The sequence below is a fragment of the Medicago sativa genome, chromosome 7, assembly GCF_051527215.1.
Source record: "Medicago sativa cultivar Bolivia chromosome 7, Bolivia_mono, whole genome shotgun sequence".
NCBI classification, from domain to species: domain Eukaryota; kingdom Viridiplantae; phylum Streptophyta; class Magnoliopsida; order Fabales; family Fabaceae; genus Medicago; species Medicago sativa.
Window position 1 is genome coordinate 63,784,323 of NC_140755.1, and position 26,464 is coordinate 63,810,786.

Below are 26,464 nucleotides of genomic sequence, written 5' to 3' on the forward strand. Positions count from 1 at the left end.
GACACTGACTATGATATAAAAAAATACAAATTTTTTAGTTTTTATGATTAATAAAATACATTATGTCAACAAATAATAATATACAATACGTCGGTGTATTTTTGCAAAAATATTACATATGCTAAGTTTAACAATTAGTACATCTTATACTACAAATAATTAGTATAAGTATAAATCCAAATACTTTTATCGTTATGTGCAATGTTTAGATATTTCAAAATATATACAAAATTAACAAAATTAAGATGATATTTTTTTCCATATCAAATTTGAATTATAACCACACTTATAACTTTAAGATAACATAATATAAAATCTATACATTTGATAAAAAAAGTTTTTTATTTTCCTGTGCTTGGGGGTCACTATACTAGTTAATAGAGAATGCAGAGAGATGAATGAATTAGATGAGAGAGATGTAATTGAGGGTTGGATTTAGTGTGTATAGACCATGATAAGATTTTATGGGTGATACAATCTTAATGGTAGAAAAAAGTGGTCCAACTTGGACCCATATAATTGGTGGTGCAAACTATACGTTGCCATAATACATAACCCCTAAAGTTATCATCATGAATATCAAACTTATCAAAATTAAAGGCAACCCAACAGTTAAAAATTTTGACTTTGTTTTCTCAGCAAATACTGGTAGCTCAGGAAGTTGAGAGATTACAAGGTTTTGAGCTTGACCATTAATCTTAAAACTCCAACCAAGAATATAATGAGAAGTTAGAAATGAACCAGTAGCTGATGAAAATCCAACATACATACTATTGTTAAGAATTGGAGAAAGATCTTTGGTCAATGTTAACAAAGGTTGTTTTGGTTTAACAGCATTAATTGGAGCTAAAGTAACATCAATCTTTTTCTTTTCACCATCATATTCAATCCATACCTGCATAGGATAGCCACTGAAAAGGCTCATATTCTTGAATTGACCATTACTATCATAATATCCTGCAGGAGTTGAATTAGCTGATTTCAAATCATTGATATCAATACCAACATGGTTATCATTGATATCATCAAACTCTCTATTTTGAATAGTATCAAGTTCAACACCAAAAACATGGTTGCTAATGTTTCCATTGTTGGATTTGTTAAAGAGACCAAGGTATTGACTTGGTAATGAATTTGGTAGCCCTTTTGTTGGAGAAACAACAAAAACAATTCCATGGCCACTAAGAGTTGGATATTGAGGTCTTATGGCAAATACAAAAGTAGTTGAGAAAGAAGAAACACTTCCATTGGAAGTGTTTTTGAAAACTATAGGATTTGGATAGAAAGCATGGCCTATTTCTTGTTCTGTATCATTGGTGAGTCTTAGTAAGCCAGTTGAGTTTACCTCAGCAATACCATCAAGATATAAATTTGATGATTGGAATCCATTATAGATGAAACTGTTTTCTTCACTTGCTACCAATGTAACAAGATAAAACAACATGAACACAAGCCTGAGGAACATGATTATAGTTTGTGGATAATAATGCTTATGCAGTTCTGTTCAGTGTTTATTATTTATTATTTATAAGATTTTGTCCTAAGTGAAGAAAAAATTGCAAGTCTAATTTGGATCCTACTAAGAAATGTCCTGGAACTTAACTTAGCCACGTATTATCAAATGGTTACTAAAGTTGCATATCTCATTTGGGTCCTACTAAGAAATGTCTCATTTACTTGGAATTGACAGCTATAAATACAGTTTGACAAATTTGTTGAGCAATCTTTCTACTCTAAAGGAGAGAATTTTTAAGGAATTTAGAGGTTTAGAGTAACCTTAGAAAGTAACTTAATAACATAACTTTGTTCTCCAAAAACATTACCGTCTTTTCAATTTTCTGGTTCTTCTTCATTTCTTCTCCACCACTTTATCATAGTATCTGTTTTTTTTCACCCTCGTTATGGTGTTATTATGGGGCTTTTTCACACATGCCCACACCACCTAAAATGAGCTTACCATTTTTTCTACAATGGAGCCATCTCAACTTTTTCTGTACTGTTTATTTAATTCGGGGTTAAAAACTATGTAATGGACTAATTGTAAAACCAAACTTTCTTTTTTAGGTGCTGCACTGTCTGTAAAGAGAAGTGACATATTGGCTCTTGCTATAGGTATGATGAACTCTTTGATCCTCTACAATCAATGATTGGTTGATTATGTCATTGACGGGTTATAATTATGCATGTCACAATGAATTGTTTGAATAAAATGATCTGTTTAAATCGAGTAGAACTTCTGTTTCATGAATGGTGTGTTCATCAACTGGTAACAATTATAGCAACTACAGAAGAAAGGCTTAAGTGGGCTGTGGGCTTTGCTTACTATAGGTGCTTCAACTGTTTTACATGCACTAAGGCATTCTTTAGAGCCAAGTGCATTTCAAATATGGCTCAATAAATGTTATAGGGGTCGAAATTTTTAACGTTAGTCCTCGGTAAAGAGAAATGATACTGTGGCTCTTGCAAGTGGTATGATGGATTCTTTGATCCTTTATAATCTATGATGACTGTGTTATCGATGAATGAGTGATAATTATGCATGTCACAGTGAATATACAAATAAAATGATTTCTTAAATCAAGTAGAATTTCTCTTTCATAAATATCAAATGGTAACAATTATAGCCACTACAGATCGATACATATCTTACTGCATATGGTATAGGAGAAATGCTTAGGTGGGAATTGTGTACTAGGTAATTCAAATTGTCTACAAGCATAAAGACATTCTTTAGTAATGTGGCTCATACAATGTTACATTTTTTTTCACAGTGAAATCACACCATTTTAGTCTATGAAATTTCAGGGGTCGTACAGTTTGGTTTTTGAAATCAACAAAATTCCAAAAGATCATTAAATTGAAAATCCTGGATCAAGTTAGTCATTTTGGTTTGGTTAATTTAGTCCCTGAAATATTCTTGAATAAAATAATGTGTTTGAGAATTTTCAATTTCCCTGAACATTTTAAAATTTGTTAATTTTAGAGACTAAATCACCCGATCCATAAATTTCGGGACTAAATAAATCATTCACTCTTTTGTGGAGTGCCTATGTTAGGTGGTACTCACCTAAAAATTCATGGTGGTTTAATCAGCTCATATTTTGATGTTGTACAGTGAATGGGAATTTTTAAATTCATCACTCTATTCGTATGACATTGTCCATGACAGTGATTATATTTATGATGTGTTCAAGTCTAAGGCTCAATGTATGCTTGCTTGTTTCTTAATCCTGACAATTCTTGTATATTGACATTGAAATTGACTAGTTGCTCGATATTATAGGTGGTTATGCAGAGCTACTCAGTGTCCAAGAAAATCGACAGACTGAAGGAGAAAAGATGAAGAAATTATCCGACTCTTTATGGAAAAACAACAGGATGTCTCTTGATGATTTTCTAGGAAATACAGAAGCAAGTGTATGTCAAGTTGCAGGCTTCTGTGAATTGATCCATCTTCTGCTGCTTATCTTGCTGCTGAAGGTTTAGGTTGAACTAATGATAAATGAAAAAAATGAGCTAATATTGTTGAAAATTAGTTCATAGGGAGTGGTTCTTGTAGTTAAAATGTTATGTTGGCGTATAATGACACGGAAAGTGGTGACTATGGTGAAAGCAGCAGATAAATTCTTTATGGAAGTAGTCATATCCATTGTTGGATATATTAGTACTTTAATCAATGGATTAGGTTTATTATTGAGAACTTGTTAAAAGTCAAAATTTCAGACTAAGTGATGACTATATTTAACAGTTGCAATGAAAATTGTAGTATAGTCCTCTGAAATTTGAGGGGATGCTACTTTTATTTTATGAGTCACTTTAGACAAAAACAAGTGATCTTTTTTGTAATTAGAGGGGTGAATAGGTTAGACTTTGCTAATAGACTTGGTATATTTTAAAAAATAGAAAAATTGACTTTGGTGTATTATGTATTTAAGCCTTTAATTTAAGCTTAATGTAACTTTTTAAAAACTTTGGTCTAACCTAACAGCCTCTCTTTGAAATCTACTTGAGTTCAAATTATAAGGTGAACGTAGTGGTATCCATAAAATTTGGTTTGGTATGTAAGAAACCAATAACAAATTCAGCAACCAATAAAAATACATAACATAATAAACATGGTGTTGGGATCCCTCTCTCAAGGAAAAGAACTTGAGTTCGATTCTTAGATTCACCTATTTAAAAGACGATCTATTTTTGTATAAATTGAAGAAATGTCTAGCTGCCTACTCAAAATATAGGATCATAACAAGTTCAAAAGATCTAAGTTGTAAAGATCACCTTGAACATTTTAAAGATCACCTTGAACATTTTAATAATATAATTTCTTTTTTAAGGTGGATAATGCACACTTTAAAAGAACTAAATTAATTTTTGTTTAAAGTGTTGTTTTCGTTGGTGACGTCCTCCTTTCTTATTTTACTTATATTTGGAGTTTTAGATGTGCGATGGACGCGATCTTTGATTCGTTAGAAAACTTAGAGAATTTTCTACAAATCTTCATTTAGACTCAATTTTAGTGTCTTCTATGGAAGTAAGTCTTATATGACCACAAACATTTCGCCACATTATATGGACATACATATACACAAATACATATCAATTAATTATTAAAAATACACATCATTTAGTTATTTTTAACTTTTTAATGGGGTCGCTCATGAATTAGTTAGGGTAGCTCCATCTCATGCTAGCTCCCACATTTATGATGATGTACCGTCATGTATCCGAGATTTGATACTTATGCGATGAACCTCTTACTTTGGATCATTTTCAATTAAAGCACAAGAACGTTAAGATATCCATGAAGACAAAGTCGAACCTGAAGAATACAAGGATGAAAGTTCATGGAACTCGAAAGCGATGGATATGAATGAAGACGAAGTTGAAGTAGAAAGCGAAGGTCTCGAGCACCATGCGAGGGCTTTTCAGCATCACACACCAATGGATTGTCACAACCAGAAGAATACCTTCCATTGATTCTTGACCACCAAAGCACATAACACCTTTACACTCCAAATTTAATCACTGACTGATTGCACCACCACCAAAACCACCTGATACCGGTAAATTTTCATTGCTTAATTTGTATCTGTTACTTACCAGTTACCACCATGTGTATCACATCAATCCAATATTCAGAAATGTATTTGTTTCCAATGCCGCTAACTGTCCACCAGCTGTTTGATGAAATGTGAAAGTGTCATATTGCTGTTTGGAATGCTATCAGTAGCAGGTACATGAATAATGGAAAATGTTACTTTGCATTTGTCTAAAGGCCTAATTTTGATATGTATTGCTCCTGGTCGTTACACTGTATTCAACATATTTCTTTTGTGCTCTTTGGAGTTTTTAAATTTTGGAAGGCATCATCATGCTGTGGTAAATTTTCCTGCCATTAGATCTTTATTGATGAATGGTAAGTGTGCTCAAAGAGACGTAGCAAGAATCTCTTGGTGAATGAGATTTGGTTGTCCATCAATATCATTTCATTCTCTTGCTTTTGGTATGAACATTTCCTTAACCGGGGAATGACAAAATTGTTTGGAAAGACGGCGCTCAAACTTTGATGAAGAGGGTATTGTCACAATCCTTCAATTTTTCCTTATTCCCTATAATGGATGCTTGGTCCTGAAGATCACCACTTGTAAGCTCTGTTGCAACGACACTTCTGATTGAAGGTGTATCCCAGTGTCCGACAAGTGTCGTGTCAGACACCGACACTTGTGAGTACAATGAATTATGTCATTTTCTCAAAATTTGATCGGTGTTGATGTGTCTGTGTGAGTGTCGTTTCCGGTGTCTGTGTCCTTGCTTCATAGCTTGTAAGGAATTACAACATCATACTCCACCATGGAGATATGTTTTGGGCTTTCAGTTTTGTGCACCTAATGATAATTACCTCAAATCTATTGCTTACACCAATTATGACCATGATATTGAGACCCATTGTCATATTGCTGCCCAACTTCTCTGTGTTTTTGGTGGTGTAAGGGATTAATGCCAATAAACTTTTCACTTTCTCTATGAATGTTGCAACAATACTTGTGGAAGAAGTCTTGTCTGCATCTATGAAAAAATTTGTTGGAAACATAGTTGTTGTGTTAATACATCTTGAGTTTTATTCCTTGACGAGGCGGGATCTGAATATAAAATGTATTCTCCAGCATCATGAAGATTGAAGACAATATGACGTTTATTTCAGAATTGAAGGCTGTGAAATTCTTATCTGAAAGTTCTGCCAGGATAATTAAAGATGCTTTTAGAACCATGAGGCTAAAAAATTGGCAAAATCCAAAGGCATGGTCCATTAATCTTGTGTTCAGCATTTGTTTTACTACCTCCGTCCCAATTTAATTGACACAATTTTGTTTTTCACACATATTAAGAAAAATGTATAAATAAAGGGGAAAATGGAATATATTGTATTGGGAATGATAAAAATAGTATTATTTAGTGTTATATTGTATTGGGAATGATGAAAGTTGTATTGAAAATTGAAATGAGTCAATTATTTTGGGACACTTTTTTTTAGAAAATGGGTCAGTTATTCCGGGACGGAGGGAGTATCATTTTAGCAACGAGTCATGGAAAACAAACACCTTGTTCATGCTACAAAATGGATCAGATTCACACATCTCTACTATTTTGAAACTGCACTGTTGTGAGGCACTGCCAATCTCCCTTGGAATCACACCAGACCAAGCTGCCTGTGCTGAAGTTCAAAGTGTAGGTTTAATTGCTGATGTTGCACTAAATTTTAACATGATGGTGAGAAATTATGGACTTGTGATTCCTGGGAATAAATTTTTATGCATAGTCGTTAAGTTTGACCATGATGGATATATGGATCTGGCAGAAAGAGTAATTCAAATTTATGTACAATGGTCAAATATATGTGCACCAGCACCCTTTAACAAAGGGATATTTGCTAATCTTTCAAGACACAAAGTTGGTAGCTGTGTTACATAGAAAAATGGTTGATAGGGGAACTATTGTTGTTTATCAAATTATGCTCAAATGGAGGAATTTGCCTCCTAAGCATGGTACTTGGAAGTTTGCTGCTAATATTGACCCTGTTATGGCCATTCTACATCAGAAAATTATCAATTGGGGAAGTGTCTCTGCTCTTAAAGTTCTAATCAATTGGAAAGCTTTGCCTCTTAAACATGGCACTTGTGATTATTCATCCTCTAGGACAAGGATGTTTGAAGGGGAGGGGATTGTTACAGGAACAAAGTATTAGTAAACAAGTATTAGTGAATTAGCTTATTATAATTTCTCTTTTGTATCAAATTCTATTCTAAATCATTAGAATTCATACAACTTGAGACTTGGATTTTTTAGTTTCAGGGATCATTTTAGAAGTAGGAGTATTATGTTGATAAAATTTGAAATTCATCACTGCGTTCATTGGTATCGTAGGAAGTCATCCATGATATTGATTATGATGTGTTCAATTGTAGGGCTCATTCTAAGCATCCTGATAACTTAATCTTATATGTGCATATGCAGAATTACTGAAGTGTCCAAGAAAATAGAACGAGTGGAGGAGAAAAGATGAAGAGCTTGTCTAAGTCTTCAGCACAAATAGAATTTCTGAAGTAATCAATGGTTGACTTATTGCATTCGAAGGTTTTGCAGGTTATTTCTTTGTTTACCCTTTGAATCTCTGAGTCTGTGCTATTACTGAATAATAATTGTAGTCTGGTTCATCTACTCAAGATAAATACAAACTTGGACACGATAAAGTATATGCAAAATCAGAACAAAAAAGTTTAATGAGAAAAAGCTTTCATGTATCTATTAAATTATTTACTCAAACATGATTTCACTTTTCAGATAACAAACAATCTTTAATCCATTTTACCAAAATCTAACACATTACAGAATCAAAATGGAGCAATTAAGCATCAATTTCACGCGCCTTTTGAAATCAACGACCACCAGAGAGAACAGACTCAGCAATAGAAACAGAAGTATATGGCACTGTCTTGTCCTCAACAAATTCTTGGTACCCAAAAGTTAAACCAGAAGAAGATAAACTAAGCGAAGACAAATCTGGCAAAGGTATATCCTTATCCAAATACTGCACAATTTGCCTCATACTTGGTCTTACCAAAGGCTCTGAATGGGAACACAACAAGCCAAGTTTCAACACCAATTCAACCTCTTCAGACACATAATTTGTTCCTAAATATACATCTTTTGCCTCAAGAATATCACCACTTTTCCAACATTCAAACATATAATCAACTAGAATTAGACTCTGATTTTCTCCTACACGACCTATAGGCCTCCTACCACAAACAACCTCAAGAAGAAATGCACCAAAAGAAAACACATCAGAAAATTTAGTAGCCTTACCTGTTCTAATATGTTCAGGAGCAAGATAACCAATAGTTCCAGCCAAATGAGTTGTGTGAGGATCTGCACCATGGTCATGCAACCTTGAAAGACCAAAATCTCCCAACCTAGCATTAAATTCAGAATCTAACAACACATTACTAGCTTTTATGTCTCTATGGATAACAACTTTCTCCCATTCTTCATGAAGATAAACCACACCTGAGGCAACACCTTTGATGATTCTAAATCTTTGACTCCAACTCAACCTCACTTTTGGTTGGTTGTATAGATAGTTGTCTAAACTTCCATTCGGCATGTACTCATAAACCAAAAGTAACTCCCTTTTTCGCCTGCAATAGCCATAAAGTTGAACAAGATTCCTGTGCCGAAGACGACCGATACTAACAATTTCCGACACGAATTCCCTTATCCCTTGTCTTGATTCATGAGATACCCTTTTCACAGCAACCTCAAGTTTGGAACTTGGTATCACACCTTTGTAGACTCTACCAAATCCACCAACTCCCAGTAGCCCCTTTTCCCTGAAACCCTTTGTGGCAAAGTATAGATCTTTGAACTTAAATCTATGTGGGCCATATTCTTGTTCCCAATCTTCAAGAATCTCAGAAAACTTCTTCCGTTTGATATAATAAATAACCCCTAAAGTTATCATGAATACCAAACTTAGGAAAATTAAAGGCAACCCAACAGTTTAAATTTTTGACTTTCTTTTATAAGGAACTTGAGAGATTAGAAGGTTTTGAGCTTGACCATTAACCTGAAAACTCCAACCAAGAATATAATGAGAAGCTGCAAGTAACCCTGTTGAAGATGAGAATCCAACATACATACTATTGTTAAGAATTGGAGAAAGATCTTTGGTCATTGATAACGAAGGTCCTGTTGGTTTAACAACATAAACTGGAGCTAAAGTAACATCAATCTTTTTCTTCACTCCATCATAATCAATCCATACCTGTATAGGATTTCCACTGGAAAGGTCTACAGTTCTGATTTGACCGTGATCATCGTAATAGGCTGCAGTAGTTGAGTTAGCTGATTTCAAATCATTGATATCAATACCAACATGGTTATAGTTGATATCACCAAACTCAATATCTTGAGAAGTGTCAAGTTCAACACCAAAAACATGGTTGCTACTGTTTCCATTGTTGGAATCGTTAAAGAGACCAAGGTATTGATTTGGTAGTGAATTTGGTAGCCCTTTTGTTGGAGAAAGAAAAAAAACAATTCCATGGCCAGTAAAAGGTGGATATTGAGGTATTATGGCAAATACAAAAGTAGTTGAGAAAGAAGACACACTTTCACTGGAAGTGTTTTTGAAAACTATAGGATTTGGATAGAAAGCATGACCTATTACTTGTTCTGTATCATTGGTGAGTCGTGGTATGCCATCTGAGGTTAACTCAGCAATACCATCAAGATATAAATGTGATGATTGGAATCCATTATAGATGAAACTGCTGTCTTCACTTGCTACTAATGTAACATGAAAGAACAACATAAACACAAGCTTGAGGAACATGATTATAGTTTGAGAATGAATAATGCTTGTGTAGTTCTGTTCGGTGTTTATTATTTATAAGATTTTGTCCTAAGTGAAGAAAAAATTGCAAGTCTAATTTGGGTCCTAGTAAGAAATGTCCTGGAACATAACTTAGCTACGAATCATTTCTAAAAGAAACATCACATGACATGGTTACTAAAATTGCCTTTATCATCTGATTCATACTAAGAAATATCTCATTTAGTTTAGTAAAAATGAATGTGTTACACATTTGAACCACAAATTTTCTTTCCAAATGTAGTAGTGGGTAAATGTTTTTTCAATGTTTACATGTTAAGTTTTTGATGCTAAATTGAATATGTGAAATCAAGACATCAGTGTCGTCTACTATCTTAAAATAAGTATAGTGGGATAATATTCCACCTCAAATTAGAACAGACTTTTTTAGAAATAGGATGTATTTACCTTATTGTAGATTTTGCTGAGTTCCTTGAGGGTTTAGGTTGATGTCCCCCCCCTTCTTTTGTTTTCTAATATATTTTATGGAGCTTGCTTCCCTGGCAAGTTTCCTTTGTTTAAAAAAAGAAGCTTATTTTGTGCTAAAACTTTCAAAAACTGTCATTTGGTCTATATATCTAATCTATCTATATAATATATATAGCCTGAATTTTGGTTAGCCCTTCCAGCCATAACATCCTCTTTTTTTTTTGGTATGAAAGTGCACTTGAAAGGAGAGGAATTTTTAACGTGAGAGATGAGAGCAATCAATAAGAGCCGTTAGATTAACATTAACTTTTCAGATAATATTTTTGTTTAATTTCAACTGTCCCTCCTATGTTGTCTCACCAACGCGCTCATTCTGCTTCTCTCTGCACTCTTGGTTTCACGTCCCGTCTCCTCTGATTTCGTTTAGCAATGGAAATATGGAATGAAAATTACCCTAAAAATTAACATAAAAAGTTAATTGTTGCCCGCGGATCTGGATTCGATACTACTCGTGGCGACGAACACGAATTCTCTCAAATCTTCAGCTTCAGGTCGAAACAGTAACAATTTAACGATGATAAGCCATTTTCTTCACCGCCATAGAGGTGCATTGGTGCCGCTCAGATTGAGCAATCTGCAATTTTTACGCCATTCAAATGCAAACCAGACTCAAATCCTCAACAACCTTTCCTTGCCATAACTTAATCTAATGTTGTATTCAAAGCTTCAAAGGCAATTTGGATTCTAATGTTGTATTCTTATTGTCTACCTAGGCCTTTGGTCAATTTACTTTGAAATTGTTTCAAACAAACTAATGTGGTTGAATTATTTTAATTTCAGGGATCATTTTAGAAGTATGAGTATTATTATGAATGGAATAATTTAAAATTTATCACTGCATTCATTGGTATCGTATGAAGTCAGACACGATATTGATTATGATGTGTTCGGTTTTAGGACTCATTCTATGCATTCTGATAACTTAATCTTCTATGTGCATATGCAGAATTCCTGAAGTGTCCAAGAAAATAGAACGAGTCGAGGAGAAAAGATGAAGACCTTGTCTGAGTCTTCAGCACAAATAGAATTTCGGAAGTTATTTAGTGGATGGATTTTTGCATTTGAAGGTTTTGCAGGTTATTTCTTTGTTTACCCTTTGAATTTACTGAATAATAATTGTAGTCTCGTTCGTCTACTCAAAATAGATACAAACATGGACACAATAAAGTATATACAAAATCAAAACAAAAAAAAGTTTAATGAAAAAAGCTTTCATGTAACTATTAAACCATTTACTCAAACATGATTTCACTTTTCAGATAACAAACTCTCTTTAATCCATTTTACCAAATTCTAACACATTACAAAATCAAAATGGACCGATTAAGCACCATTTTCATGTGCCTTTTGAAATCAACGACCACCAGAGAGAACAGATTCAGCAATAGTCACAGAAGAATACGGCATTGTCTTGTCCTCAACACATTCTTGGTACCCAAAAGTTAAACCAGAAGAAGATTACAACAAGCCATGAAGTCAAATCTGGCAAAGGTACATCCCTCTCCAAATACTGCACAACTTGCCTCATACTTGGTCTAACCAAAGGCTCTGAATGCGAACACAACAAGCCAAGTTTCAACACCAATTCCACCTCATCAGACACATAATCTGTTCCTAAATATACATCTTTTGCCTCAAGAATCTCAGCTCTTTTCCAACATTCAAACACATAATCAACTAGAATTAGACTCTCATATTCTCCTACACGACCTATAGGCCTCCTACCACAAACAACCTCAAGAAGAAATGCACCAAAAGAAAACACATCAGAAAATTTAGTAGCCTTACCTGTTCTGATATGTTCAGGAGCAAGATAACCAATAGTTCCAGCCAAATGAGTTGTGTGAGGATCTGCACCATGGTCATGCAACCTTGAAAGACCAAAATCTCCCAATCTAGCATTAAATTCCGAATCTAACAACACATTACTAGCTTTTATGTCTCTAATCACAACTTTCTCCCATTCTTCATGTAGGTAAACCAAACCTGAAGCAACACCTTTAATGATTCTAAATCTTTGACTCCAATTCAACCTCACTTTTGGTTGGTTATATAGATAGTTGTCTAAACTTCCATTCGGCATGTAATCATAAACCAAAAGTAACTCCCTTTTTCGCCTGCAATAGCCATGAAGTTGAACAAGATTCCTGTGTCGAAGACGGCCGATACTGACAATTTCCGACACAAATTCCCTCATCCCTTGTCTTGATTCATTAGACACCCTTTTCACAGCAACCTCAAGTTTGGAACTTGGTATCACACCTTTGTAAACTCTACCAAATCCACCAACTCCCAGTAGCCCCTTTTCCCTGAATCCATTTGTGGCAAAGTATAGATCTTTGAACTTAAATCTATGAGGGCCATATTCATGTTCCCAATCTTCAAGAATCTCAGAAAACTTCTTCCGTTTGATATAATACATAACCCCTAAAGTTATCATGAATACCAAACTTAGCAAAATCAAAGGCAACCCAACAGTTAAAAATTTTGACGTTTTTTTCTCATCAAATATTCTTGGCTCAGTAGTAAATATTCTTATTTCCGGAAGTTCAGAGATTTCAAGGTTTTGAGCTTGACCATTAACCTTAAAACCCCAACCAAAAACATAATGAGAACCTGTTAATATCCCTGTTGAAGATGAGAATCCAGCATACATACTAGTGTTAAGAATTGGAGAAAGATCATTGGTCAATGATAACAAAGGTCGTGTTGGTTTAACAACATTAAAACCAACATTAATCGGAGCTAAAGTAACATCAATCTTTTTCTTCACTCCATCATATTCAATCCATACCTGCATAGGAGATCCACCGAAAAGGGATAATCCCCTCAGATGACCATCATCATCATAATATCCTGCAGGAGTTGAATTAGCTGATTTCAAATCATTGATATCTATACCAACATGGTTATCATTGATATCATCAAACTGAAAATCTTGAACAGTGTCAAGTTCAACACCAAAAACAAGTTTGCTACTGTTTCCATTGTTGGAATTGTTAAAGAGACCAAGGTATTGATTTGGTAGTGAATTTGGTAGCCCTTTTGTAGGAGAAAGAACAAAAACAATTCCATGGCCACGCATAGTTGCATATTGAGGTTTTATGGCAAATACAAAAGTAGTTGAAAAAGAAAATACACTTTCGCTTGAAGTGTTTTTGAAAACTATGGGATTTGGATAGAAAGCATGTCCTTTGGCTCTTTCTGTATCACTTTCTGTGAGTCTTAGTAAGCCATTTGAGGTTAACTCAGCAATACCATCAAGATATAAATGTGATGATTGGAATCCATTATATATGAAACTGTTGTCTTCACTTGCTACCAATGTAACAAGAAAAAATAACATAAACACAAGTTTGATGAACATCATTATAGTTTATGAATGAATAATGCTTCTTTAGTTCTGTTCGGTGTTTATTATTTATAAGATTTTGTGCTAAGTGAAAGAAAAATTTCATGTCTAATTTGGGTCCTACGTACTAAGAAATGTCCTGGAACCTAGCTATGAATTACTTTATTACTAAAAGAAACATCACATGACATGGTTACTAAAATTGATTGCCTTATCATCTGAGTCCTACTAAGAAATGTCTCATTTAGTTTAGTATAAATGAATGTGTCACACATTTAAACCACCATTTTTTTTTTCCATCTGTTGTAGCAGGTGAATGTTTTTCAACGTTTACATATTTTTTTAGTGTTTGATGCAAAATTGAATATGTGAAATTAAAACATCAATGTCGTCTAATTTCTTAAAATAAGTATTTTAATTTCATACTTGAATGTGTGAACTTGACCGATTACTATTGATTATGCTGCAAATAAAATGATGAATGAATACGTGGTGGAAGGATAAAAATATGTATGTCGGTTTTGACTCAATTTCATACTCAATCTGTCCCTAATTATAAGACTATTTACAAAAAATTGTTTGTCCTTAAATACAAGACTCGCTATAAATTACTAGTTCCATTTGCTACAGGTGTGGGATTCTATAGCATTTGGACAAAAATTGTTCAAAGCGTTATGAAGAGGAGATTGATCATGTTGTTCGGTTGTGGTCTGATGTGCTGAAGTCAGACTATAAAGGAAATAAAATGTTGCACGAGAACAAGTGGTCCAGGGATGTGAAAGACATGATATGCAAACAATTCTAATGTTGCTAAGGAGGATGTGCCCGCAGCTACAACTAGTGAAACGGCAGACACGATGCAAACTTCATTTCAAGTTGGGACATCTCTTGTTCTGAATACTGTACCAATTAGTGGTATGGCTGGCTGTTTGGATATTGCTAGTGTTAACTGAATCTCGCATGCTGCTGGATAACAATTCAAATGAGGAGCTGGAAGAAGGTTCTGATCTTAAGAAACGTAAAAGATGCAAAGGGGTGATGGAACAGAAGGCTCAAGAAGTTAATTTCAATGAATCACATGGCTTCTACTATAATAAGGAGGGTGACCGGTGCTTCGTTGTAATACAGGAAAGTAATGTAGATGGAAAAATTAATGTGTCTAACAATAGGGAAAATCCTTTGTTCGATAGTCAGGAAATAACGGCAGATCCTGGGGATGTCTAAGACTGCTGAAATAAAACGAGTCTAGCTAGCTGGAATTGCTGAGGTCTAGGGAGTCTGAGTGCAGTTTCAAATTTAAAATTCTTAGTTCGGTATTATAAACCAGACGCCCTCTTTCTAAGATGAGTGTAATTCAAGTTACTTATATTGCAATTCATTCTTTTATTTATAATAAAAAAAACAGATTAAATAAAGCACACCCCATGTAAGGTCATGAAAAACTATCAACTTTTTAAATATTTTCACTAAATACAAAAGTTTAGATGAGTTGGACTTCTGGGGCTCACCAGGGCCAATGCGGACCTTAAGGTTCAATAAATGCTTACAATGCTACTAATAGATCATCTGTTAAAGACGTCATCACATTGATAATGAATATTGAAATTTGAAACCAACCTTGTTAAAGATTTAATGATGCATGGAGAGAGAATGAAAAAGGATAATATTGTTATTAGTTATTGTCTTATTGAGACAAAAGAGATTGAAACACTCATTTAAATATACGGACTTCTCATCACTCACAAATATTCAAAACCATTCCTTTCAATCCTATTTCTTATAAATTAAAAAAGGGTCTTGTTAACCAAGGTCCCCAGGACACTGATTAAGGAATCTATAAATAGAATTTTCTGTCTTGGAAACATAAACTATCACTTTTTTGTTTTGAAGAAGTAAACTGTCACTTTTTATTAAGTGATAATTACATTACTTTTTAATAAAAACTTATTTTATTTGATGCTTAACTAATGTCCCGAGACCCTGGTTAACATTCTCCATAAAAAAATTGGGAGGAATCGGCTTATTTCAGATTTAATAAACAATTATTGTGATAATAGAGACGGAAAGTAGAGGAGGGACAACCTTGCTTTTCTTGTTGATGATGATAATGACTTTTAAATCAATCTAGATTTGTGTTTGTTAAGTTGTGATCCTAGCTTCAAAGATTTAAAAAAACAATAGAGAAATGTTTGGAGATTAGAGATATGAAATAAGATGTGTGAAGAATGAAGGAAAAAGATGAAAGGAATTTACTTTCATTTTTGTCCCTGGGTACACCTCAATATGCCTAGTGGCCTCTTCAACTACCACATAAGCTGGCAAACCTTCAGTTAACCTTCAGAGTGGTGGATTATTTTGTGTTTTTTTTTTAAGTTAGGGACTACTATGACAATGAGGTGCACTTCGATGGACCAAAATGGTTATTTTCTTCAATTTATTTATGTTAATAAGTTTATTTATTAAAATTAATACATACACTGATACACTTGATTAATAAATAAACTTATCTTGTTAATTTGATTTTAATTTTTTTATCCTTAAATGTAGTTTTGGTCCCCTTAATTGTTTTGGCAAAATCACAATTTTGATCTTCAATTTCTAATTTCGCAATTTTGATTCCCTATTTTAAAAAGTTTGAATTATCCATGATTTTGACACCCAATTTGATTTTGTGGCAAAACAATTAGCTAACCTTACTTGAAAATGAAGGGTATAATTATGAGAGTCTTCTTAAAAAATAGGGTGTGAAAATGAGTCGTGATCAAGTATTCAAAGCCAAAAGTAGGTAAACTAAAATAATACAAGAGAGTGGGAATGAATGATTGAAATAATGTGTTAGTCAAAATTTCTGAAACAGGGGACAGCAAATTTTATACAATTAAAAATGATTTGCTAAAATAGGGGGATTGGAACAATATTTAAGCCAATTTTTAAACGCTACTACTATTTATTTATTTTTGATATAATTAAATGCTAGTATTTAGAAAGCACAATACATCCTAACTAAGTTGCCATCCCAAAGTTATGGCAACACCTCAGAAAATAACATTAATATAAAAGAAAATATAAAGAACAATACCGGGGACTATATCAGTAAAAGCAATTGCTTTGTTAAAATCATGAAAATCCAATGCGATAAAACTATGAAGAAAAAAAGGTACAAAGTGAAAGCTTAGCAAAAACGTCACAAAGAGACTTAATGAAAACAATCATTAGGGGGCGTAACCCTATTTTTAAAAATAAAAATGATACGTGTACAACTGTATTGTGACAATTTTTGGATAACTTTCTCTTACATACTTACACGACGTTCTTTTCCTCTCTCTTCTTTTTTCTCTTTCCATTATTTTTAACCAATAAAAAAGAGAAAAACATAGTTGTACAAATATCATTGTTCTTTTAAAAATGACTTCAAGTTCAACAACAAAATTAAGAGTGATCGATCACCAATGTGAATCATGAGAAATACTAGAGGTCGCTAACTTGTTGGCACAAACATTAACTTTCCTTAAGATGTCAGAAACTCTAAAATTTATCCGACTACAAAGATACAAATAATTCCTTCATCTAGTAGCATGACTCCAAGGAACCCCATATGGAGAGCTTTAACCACCAACTTAGAATGACATTCGAGATAGAGACTCTGCCAATTACACAAATACGCTATTTCAATAGCGCAAATAGCAAGAAATAACTCCATATGGATGACAAAACGAACACCCTAGTAGATTCTAAGATAACCCAGAGCAGAACCAATATGATCTTCCCCCGGTAGCAAAAGAGGCTGGAGAACTACGGGTTGCACCATTTATATTAGCTTGAAACCAACCCACTGGAGGAGAGTGGCACATAACCTCAGTGATGGAAGGAGGAGGACGAGATTATTTATGAAACCTAACTTTCTTTTTGTCAGTGCTGCATTGTCGGTAAAGAGAAGTGACATATTGGCTCTTCTTGCTATAGGTATGATGAACTCTTCTATCCTCTATAATCAATGATTGATTGACTATGTTATCGACGGGTGATTAGTATGCATGTCACATTGAATGTACCATTAAAATGATTTGCTGAAATCAAGTAGAACTTCTGTTTCATTAACTAGTAACAATTATAGCCACTATAGGTCCTTCAACTGTCTTACATGCATTAAGGCATTCTTTAGAGTTTAGTGCATTTCAAATATGGCCCATACATTTCTTATTAGTCTGGAAAACTGTGATGTGATCTTGTAGAGATTCTGTAATGCTCACATTTTTTTGGGGGCATGAGACGTTTGTGCTCTAGTTGGTGGATATGGTTAAATTCACTTCTTGGAGTTGGCTTTTAGGAAAACATTTTGGTCATACCTTTTCCTTTATTAATAGGATCATGAATTCATTTTGTGTTGGCACCGATAGTGTCATGTGTATTTGTCTAGGCGTTGGTTGACTATGGAGTTCTGCTCCTAGTCTTCCCCCTGTTCAGCTGGGGTTGGGTGATCCTTAAGAGGTTAGATCATTTTCTAGTGTTGTTTTAGTTTCACTCTTGTTTTACAGTGGGAGTGCTCTTTTTGTTTTGTATTGGCTGAACTTGACTTGAGTACTTTTTGTATTCATTCTTTGCATCTGTCGGTACTCTTTTAGGAGTTTTTTCCTTATATATATGCCATTAAAAACAAAAGGATGGCCCATACAAGGTAAATATCATTGTTCCCCTTCGTTCGATTATCTCCGTGTATTATCTGTGCCTATAGGATATGTACACAATGAATAAGGGATTAATAGTGAAACCGAACTTTCTTTGTGTAGGAGCTGCAGTGCACCAATGGTAGATAGAAGTGATATAGTGGCTCTTGTAAGCGGTAAGATGGATTCTTTGATCCTTTTATAATCTATGATTAATTGGTTATGTTATCAACGAGTCATAATTATGCATTTTGTAATGAATGTAAAAATAAAACGATGAATTCTTAAATCAAGTAGAACCTCTCTTTCATGAATGTTGTGTTCATCAACTGGTAACTAGCCAGTACAGATTGATGCATGCCTTATTGTATGTGGTATAGAAGAAATGCTTTGTACTTCAATTGTCTACAAGAATGGTAAAGGCATTCTTTACCTAGGGCTTTGATCAATCTACTCTCAAATTGTTTCAAACAAACTAATGCGGTTGAATTATTTTTATTTCAGGCATCATTTTAGAAGTACGAGTATTATGATGAATGAAAAACTTGAAATTCATCACTGCATTTGTCAGTATGGTATGAAGTCGTCCATGATAGTGATTATGATCAGTTCAATTTTAGGGCTTATTCTATGCATCTTGATAACTTCATTTTTTATGTGCATATGCAGAATTGCTAAAGTGTCCAAGAAAATAGAATGAGTGGTTGCCTTATTGCATTTGAAGGTTTTGCAGGTTATTTATTGTTTACCCTTTGAATCTTTATGATATTACTGACTAATAATTGTAGTCTCATTCGTCTACTCAAAATAGATACAAACTTGCACGCTAAAATATATGAAAAATCAGAACAAAAAAGAGTAATGAGAAAAACTTTCACGTATCTATTAAACTACTTGCTCAAACATGATTTCACCTTTCAGATAACAATCTCTCTTTAATCCATTTGACCAAAATCTAACACATAAAATCAAAATGGACCAATTAAGCATCAAATTCACGTGCCTTTTGAAATCAACGACCACCAGAGAGAACGGACTCAGCAATAGACACAGAAGCATATGGCACTGTCTTGTCCTCAACACATTCTTGGTACCCAAAAGTTAAACCGGAAGAAGATAAACTAAGCGAAGACAAATCTGGCAAAGGTATATCTCTCTCCAAATACTGCACAACTTGTCTCATACTTGGTCTAACCGAAGGCTCTGAATGTGAACACAACAAGCCAAGTTTCAACAACAATTCAACCTCTTCAGACACATAATTTGTTCCTAAATGTACATCTTTTGCCTCAAGAATCTCACCTCTTTGCCAACATTCAAACACATAATCAACGAGAATTAGACTCTCATTGTCTCCCACACGACCTATAGGCCTCGTACCACAAACGACCTCAAGAAGAAATGCACCAAAAGAAAACACATCAGAAAATGTAGTAGCCTTACCTGTTCTAATATGTTCCGGAGCAAGATAACCAATAGTTCCAGCCAAATGAGTCGTGTGAGGATCTGCACCATGATCATACAACCTTGAAAGACCAAAATCTCCTAATCTAGCATTGAACTCAGAATCTAACAACACATTACTAGCTTTTATGTCTCTATGAATTACAACTTTCTCCCATTCTTCATGAAGATAAAGCACACCTGAAGCAACACCTTTGATGATCCTAAATCTCTGACTCCAATTCAACCTCACCGTTGGTTGGTTGTATAGATAGTTGTCTAAACTTCCATTCGGCATGTAATCATAAACCAAAAGTAACTCACTTTTTCGCCTGCAATAACCATGAAGTTGGACAAGATTCCTGTGCCGAAGACGACCAATACTAACAATTTCCGACACAAATTCCCTCATCCCTTGTCTTGATTCATGAGACACCCTTTTCACAGCAACCTCAAGTTTGGAACTTGGTATCACACCTTTGTAGACTCTACCAAATCCACCAACTCCTAGTAGCCTCTTTTCACTGAAACCTTTTGTGGCAGAGTATAGATCTTTGAACTTAAATCTATGTGGGCCATATTCATGTTCCCAATCTTCAAGAACCTCATCAAACTTCTTCAATTTGACATAATACATAACCCCTAAAGTTATCATGAATACCAAACTTAGCAAAATCAAAGGCAACCCAACAGTTAAAAATTTTGACTTTTTTTTCTCATCAAGTATACTTAGCTCAGGATCAAATGTTCTTAGCTCAGGAAGTTCAGAGATTTCAAGGTTTTGAGCTTGACCATTAACCTTAAAACTCCAACCAAGAATATACCGAGAAGCTACAATTAACCCTGTTGAAGATGAGAATCCAACATACATTCTATTGTTGAGAATTGGAGAAAGATCTTTGGTCAATGATAACAAAGGTTCTGTTGGTTTGTTACTAGCACCAGCACTTATTGGAGCTAAAGTAACATCAATCTTTTTCTTCACTCCATCATATTCAATCCATACCTGCATAGGATATCCACTGGAAAGGGATAAATCCTTGAATTGACCATAACCATCATAATATCCTGCAGGAGTTGAATTAGCTGATTTCAAATCATTGATATCAATACCAACATGGTTATCATTGATATCATCAAACTCAAAATTTTGACGAGTGTCAAGCTCAACACCAAAAACATGGTTGCTACTCTTTCCATTGTTTGATTCATTGAATAGACCAAGGTATTGAGCTGCTTTTGAATTTGGTAGCCCTTTTGTAGGAGAAACAACAAAAACAATTCCTTGGCCACTATGAGTTGGATATTGAGGTCTTATGGCAAATACAAAAGTAGTTGAGAAAGAAAACACACTTTCACTGAGAGTGTTTTTGAAAACTATAGGATTTGGATAGAAAGCATGACCTATTCCATGTTCTGTATTATTGGTGAGTCTTAGTATGCCAGTTGAGTTTAACTCAGCAATACCATCAAGGTATAAATTTGATGATTGGAATCCATTATAGATGAAACTGTTGTCTTCACTTGCTACCGATGTAACAAGATAAAACAACATGAACACAAGTCTGAGGAACATGATTATAGGTTGTGAATAATAATGCTTATACAGTTCTGTTCAGTGTTTATTATTTTATTATTTATAAGATTTTGTCCTAAGTGTAGAAAAAATTGCAAGTCTAATTTGGATCCTACTAAGAAATGTCCTGGAACCTAACTTAGATACGAATTATCACCAAAAGAAACATCAAATGGATACTAAAATTGTGTATCTCATTTGGGTCCTACTAATAAATGTCTCATGGAAAAATCAGCATTTCAAGTCAGCATGTTCCATCGGTCACATGTCTGGCAAATTGCGGGGAGATGGAGGTGAATCACTGGGGCAATTTACTCGGGATTGACAGCTATAAAATGCAGTTATTCACCGATTTGTTGATGAATCTTTCTATTCTAAAGGATAGAATTTTTAGGAAACTTTAAGGTTAAGAGTTGAGTGTTTTGAGTGAGATTGTTGGATTGGGAAACACTTTGTAAACACGTGGATAGGGAGATCTCATTAGAGGAAGACTTGAGTGACTTGAAAAATAGGTAGAAATTTAAAGATTGTTCATGTGAGCTCTCAGATCTAATTTCTTGTAACCTCTTTTTACCACTCATTGCATAATGGATTGGAAAGATTATCTCTTCCTCTAACATAGGTAATTTTGGGCTGAATTGGGTAAACAAATATGAAAATCGCTTTTAAGCTTCAAAAATTACTCTTGTATCCTACAATTTCCTTAATACCTGGCAATTAACTGTCGTTCGCTACCCAGCGGCCGTTAACTGTCGTTCGGTCATTTTGCAACTGTAATTGCTTTCAAATGCAGTTGTGTCATTCCAAAACAGTAATAACACGTGTTCTGGACTTATTCTATAAAAGAAAAAATAGTTAACACTTTTGTTTGAAACACGAAAACTCAACCCACTCCCTCCTATATCACTCAAACGAATCTCATCCAATTTCTTCAATTCTACAAGTATTAATAATCTCTTCTAATGACATTGTTAGTTTTAGGGGTGTAACGGTTCGGTTTGGATTGGTTTTTAGTCAAAAAAATGTCCGAACCGATGAAACCTTCATCGGTTTGGATTGGTTCGGTTTTCACTGTTTTTCAAAAAAGAAACCGAACCAAAATAATCGGTTTGGTTCGGTTTGGATTGGTTCGGTTGATCGGTTTGTTTAAAAATACAACTAAAAAAATAAATCATATTCTCACAAAACATTTCATAGAACTTTGTATAATTGTATTTCATATTTTGTTTTTTTCTTTTCATGTTCTCTATTTTTCAAACAACTTTTTATAACTAACCTTACTCAATATTTCATACACATGATCCAAGATCCATTCATCCATCATTCTTCAAAAATAACTTCATCAAACTCAAATATTTCAATCATCCATGATCCATACATGCATCATTCATCAACAAACACAAAAATTCCAAAAAGAACATGGAAAACGTGTATAAATCAATGGCATAGAAAATGAACATGGAAAACAATGAAATATAGTGAGTATAAATCAATGGCATAAACATGATAAAACTAACCAAGAGATGAACGATCTCAGCGGTGACCGATGGCGATGAACAATGGTTTTGGTGTGGTTGACAGCTAGAGTTTCTTTTTTAGTAGAAATGAAAGAGTTGAGATGAGATGAAGATGATGATGAGAGAAAATGAATGGATTAAAAATTATTTTTTGTTGTATTTTAATTTTGGGCCTAACATAAGTTTGTGTGAGGTAGGATAATATTAGTAAAATAAGGAGTGTTGTTATCATCGGTTTCACGGATCGCGAAATGAAAAACCGTGAACCAAACCAAACTAGATCGGTTTTGATTGGTTCGGTTGGTTTCAAACCGAACCAAACAAGGTCGGATATTTTTTCGGTTTGGACTTTCGGTTTCGTTGGTTTTGTCCGAACCAATTACACCCCTAGTTAGTTTTATATGATTTTTTTCTTCAAAATTTGGTAGAAATGTTAAGTGTTTATGATTGGATAAATTATTGATATTTTGGGTAGGTTGTGATCCTATATATATATATATATGCATATTTTGGCTATAAATGTTGTTTAAACTAAATTTAAGTTCAATGCTGTAGTAAAAGTTGAAATAATACAATAGATCAATGTTGTATATTTTGTACTACAAGTGTTTGATGAAATGCTTGAATGAGTTTTTCATTGATTTTTTTATTGTCTTTTGTTGTGTAGATATGTCTGAGAACCTACATAGGCATTAAGAGACCATGACAAGCCGTTCCCACAAGGAGAGAGTGACAGTGAACCCTACCAAAATCTGCATTTCCAACCATGTACGGCTTGCCAATGCATTTAACCAAATTTTTAGCATTTTTTTTTTTTGAGTAGTCAGGCTGTCATAGTGCCGGACGTATATTTGATATTTGCACCTCTTTTTCCTCTTTTGCGGGCTTTGCGCATTTCGTGCAAGCTTAGCGTAATAATATTTGCAAATTCAAAAAAAAACTTCACTCAAAAAATAATAAATTTTTAAAAGTTTTCCGGGAAACTTGAGTTAAGTTTTTTGGTAGTAAAAATTAGGCTAAATTGCATATTTAATCCCTTAATTTATTTGTTGTTTTTATATTGGTTCCCTTTTTTTTTTTTTGTTGAAACGACAAAATTTATTCATCGTCGAGAGGGTGAAAGAAACACCCAAACTCGCGGAAAGAACAAGAAATACAAAAGCAATTATGAGGGCGAGGTATACACCAGGCTATATCTAAAAACAAAGAACAAACCTAGCAAAGTACCGAAATAAACTATGGTAGCGCCGCCAAAAGAATACCCCTGCATCACAATCTAGAAAACCCTCTATGAACCATCCGAGAACCCGAATAGAACAGCACTAACATGGATATTGGTTCCCTAACTAATTAATGTTACGTTTTGGTCCCTTAAGTTATCTTTCGTCAGGCAAATAAATCATCTCAGTCAAATCCGTTCACAATGTATAAGATGGATACACGTTGTAAGTGGTCCACCAAAGACGTCGTTAATTTATTTAATATTAACCATTTAATTTTTTTTTTCTGAAACGACAACTATTAGATAATGCATGTCTACTAAATCTAATAGTGTACCATCAACACCAAACTTTTTTCACATTTCTTCATCTTCTTCATCTTAATCATTCATATTCATACCTTCATAAAAATCTTCAAACTTTCCCTAAAATAAACCCAGAAAAAATAAACGCCAAATACCTCTTTTAATTCTTTAAGTTTGAAAAAATTTGAAAAAATACTGGATTAAACCTTTAAGTTTTTTAAGTTTCAAATTGGTCCTTTAAGTTGTTAATTTAGCACACTGATACCCTTTTAAAGACCTTTTTGAAACTTAAAAATTTAAAAAACTTCAACTGAATGTATCAAATTAACAACTTAAATCACCTATTTGAAACTTAAAAGCTAATCGGGTCTTTGCCCAAAAAAAAATTAAAACACTCTCCTTTTCCGGTCTATTCCTCTTCTTCATCTTCTCTCTTATGTTTCCTCCTCATGTGAAACACCAACAACAACAACAATAGAACAAATAAAAAGTTGTGTTATTTGAACAACCATAATTTTACCAAAAAAAAAATGTATTGACACAAAAATTAAAGCAGAGAAAGTAAAAATATATTGTAAATATGAAAGATAAGTCGTCATAAAAATACTTTAAAAAGTGATTGTCCAGACATCATTTCTCCCTTTCTCTCTTGGATCCCAACAACAAAAATCCATCGAAAAATCTCGTCAAAATTTGATTTGATTTTATTGAATTATTACGTGTGATCAGATGAAAGTCTCTCCATCTCCAAGGATTTAAAATTGAAATCCCTCGTTCATTCTCAGTTTCTAAAAACAAAAAATGTGCAATTTCTCTCCAAACGTTCAGCTTCAGGTGGAAACAGTAACAATTTAACTACTCAGATTGAGCAATCTGCAATTTCGACGCCATTCAAAGGCAATTTGGATTCAAATGCAAACCAGACTCAAATCCTCAACAACCTTTCTTTGCCATAAGCAGAGCTTCAAGAACTTTACGTATTCAAAGCTTCAAATACAATTTGGATTCTAATGGGATATTCAGAACTTTCCACCAATGCAAAGTGGTCTGAAGGTAAATATTATTCCCTCTTGGTTCCATTATGTCTCTGTTATCTATAATCTATAGGATATGTACACATTCAATAATGAATCCTATTTATATATATATATATATATATATATATATATATATATATATATATACACACACACACACACACAGAAACCTAACTTTTGCTGCACCAACGGTAGATAGAAGTGATGTACTGGCTCTTGTAAGCGGTAAGATGGATTCTTTGATAATTTATGGTTAATTGGTTGTGTTATGGACGAGTGATAATTGTGCATTTCGTAATGAACGTAGAAATAAAATGATGAATTCTTAAATCAAGTAGAAGCTCTCGTTCATGAATGTTGCGTTCATCAACAGGTAACTAGCCAGTACAGATTGATGCATGTCTTATTGTATGTGGTATAGCAGAAATGCTTTTATGGGCTTTACCTTACTACAAGTACTTCAATTGTCTACAACAAGGGTAAATCTATTCTTTACTAGGACTTTGGTCAATTTGCTCTCAAATTGTTTCAAACAAACTAATGTGGTTGAAATGATTTAATTTCGGCTATCATTTTAGAAGTATGAGTATCATGTTGAATGGAAAATTTGAAAGTCATCACTGCATTCGTTGGTATCGTATGAAGTCGTCCATGATAGTGATTATGATCTGTTCAATTTTTGGGCTCATTCTATGCATCCTGATAACTTAATCTTAAATGTGCATATGCAGAATTACTTAAACGTCGAAGAAAATAGAACGAGTGGACAGCGGAGGAGAAAAGATGAAGAGCTTGTCTGAGTCTTTAGCACAAACAGAATTTCTGAAGTTATTTAGTGGTTGGTTTATTGCATTTGAAGGTTTTGTAGGTTATTTCTTTGTTTACCCTTTGAATTTACTGAATAATAATTGTGGTCTCGTTCGTCTACTC

General features: G+C 33.9%; 1 protein-coding gene, 1 long non-coding RNA gene and 5 pseudogenes across 6 annotated transcripts in view; 2 read left to right on the top strand and 5 right to left on the bottom strand.

The window, feature by feature from the left end:
* The window catches only part of LOC146907585 (uncharacterized), a 34,010-nt gene extending 30,310 nt beyond the window's left edge, over window positions 1-3,700 (top strand). For both annotated transcript variants that reach the window (XM_085726989.1, XM_085726988.1), the window contains exon 12: window positions 3,284-3,700. In XM_085726989.1, coding sequence (XP_085583115.1) covers window positions 3,284-3,486 — 203 coding nt within the window. In that variant the 3' untranslated portion in view covers window positions 3,487-3,700. The remainder of the gene's footprint in view (window positions 1-3,283) is intronic.
* LOC146907587 (L-type lectin-domain containing receptor kinase IV.1 pseudogene) lies at window positions 387-1,465 on the bottom strand (annotated as a pseudogene).
* Window positions 3,701-7,378: 3,678 nt separating the features above from the next.
* LOC146907588 (uncharacterized) lies at window positions 7,379-15,146 on the top strand. Its single transcript, XR_015019290.1, has 3 exons — window positions 7,379-7,641; window positions 11,367-11,496; window positions 14,403-15,146. It is a non-coding gene; the product is annotated as an uncharacterized LOC146907588 (long non-coding RNA).
* LOC146907589 (L-type lectin-domain containing receptor kinase IV.1 pseudogene) lies at window positions 7,775-9,019 on the bottom strand (annotated as a pseudogene). Its single transcript, XR_015019288.1, has one exon. The product of XR_015019288.1 is annotated as an L-type lectin-domain containing receptor kinase IV.1 pseudogene (transcript).
* LOC146907590 (L-type lectin-domain containing receptor kinase IV.2 pseudogene) lies at window positions 7,775-9,892 on the bottom strand (annotated as a pseudogene). The gene has a single exon (XR_015019289.1). The product of XR_015019289.1 is annotated as an L-type lectin-domain containing receptor kinase IV.2 pseudogene (transcript).
* Window positions 11,616-13,826, bottom strand: LOC146907591 (L-type lectin-domain containing receptor kinase IV.1 pseudogene; annotated as a pseudogene).
* Window positions 15,147-19,244: 4,098 nt separating the features above from the next.
* LOC146907592 (L-type lectin-domain containing receptor kinase IV.1 pseudogene) lies at window positions 19,245-21,534 on the bottom strand (annotated as a pseudogene). Its single transcript, XR_015019291.1, has one exon. The product of XR_015019291.1 is annotated as an L-type lectin-domain containing receptor kinase IV.1 pseudogene (transcript).
* Window positions 21,535-26,464: the final 4,930 nt, after the last annotated feature.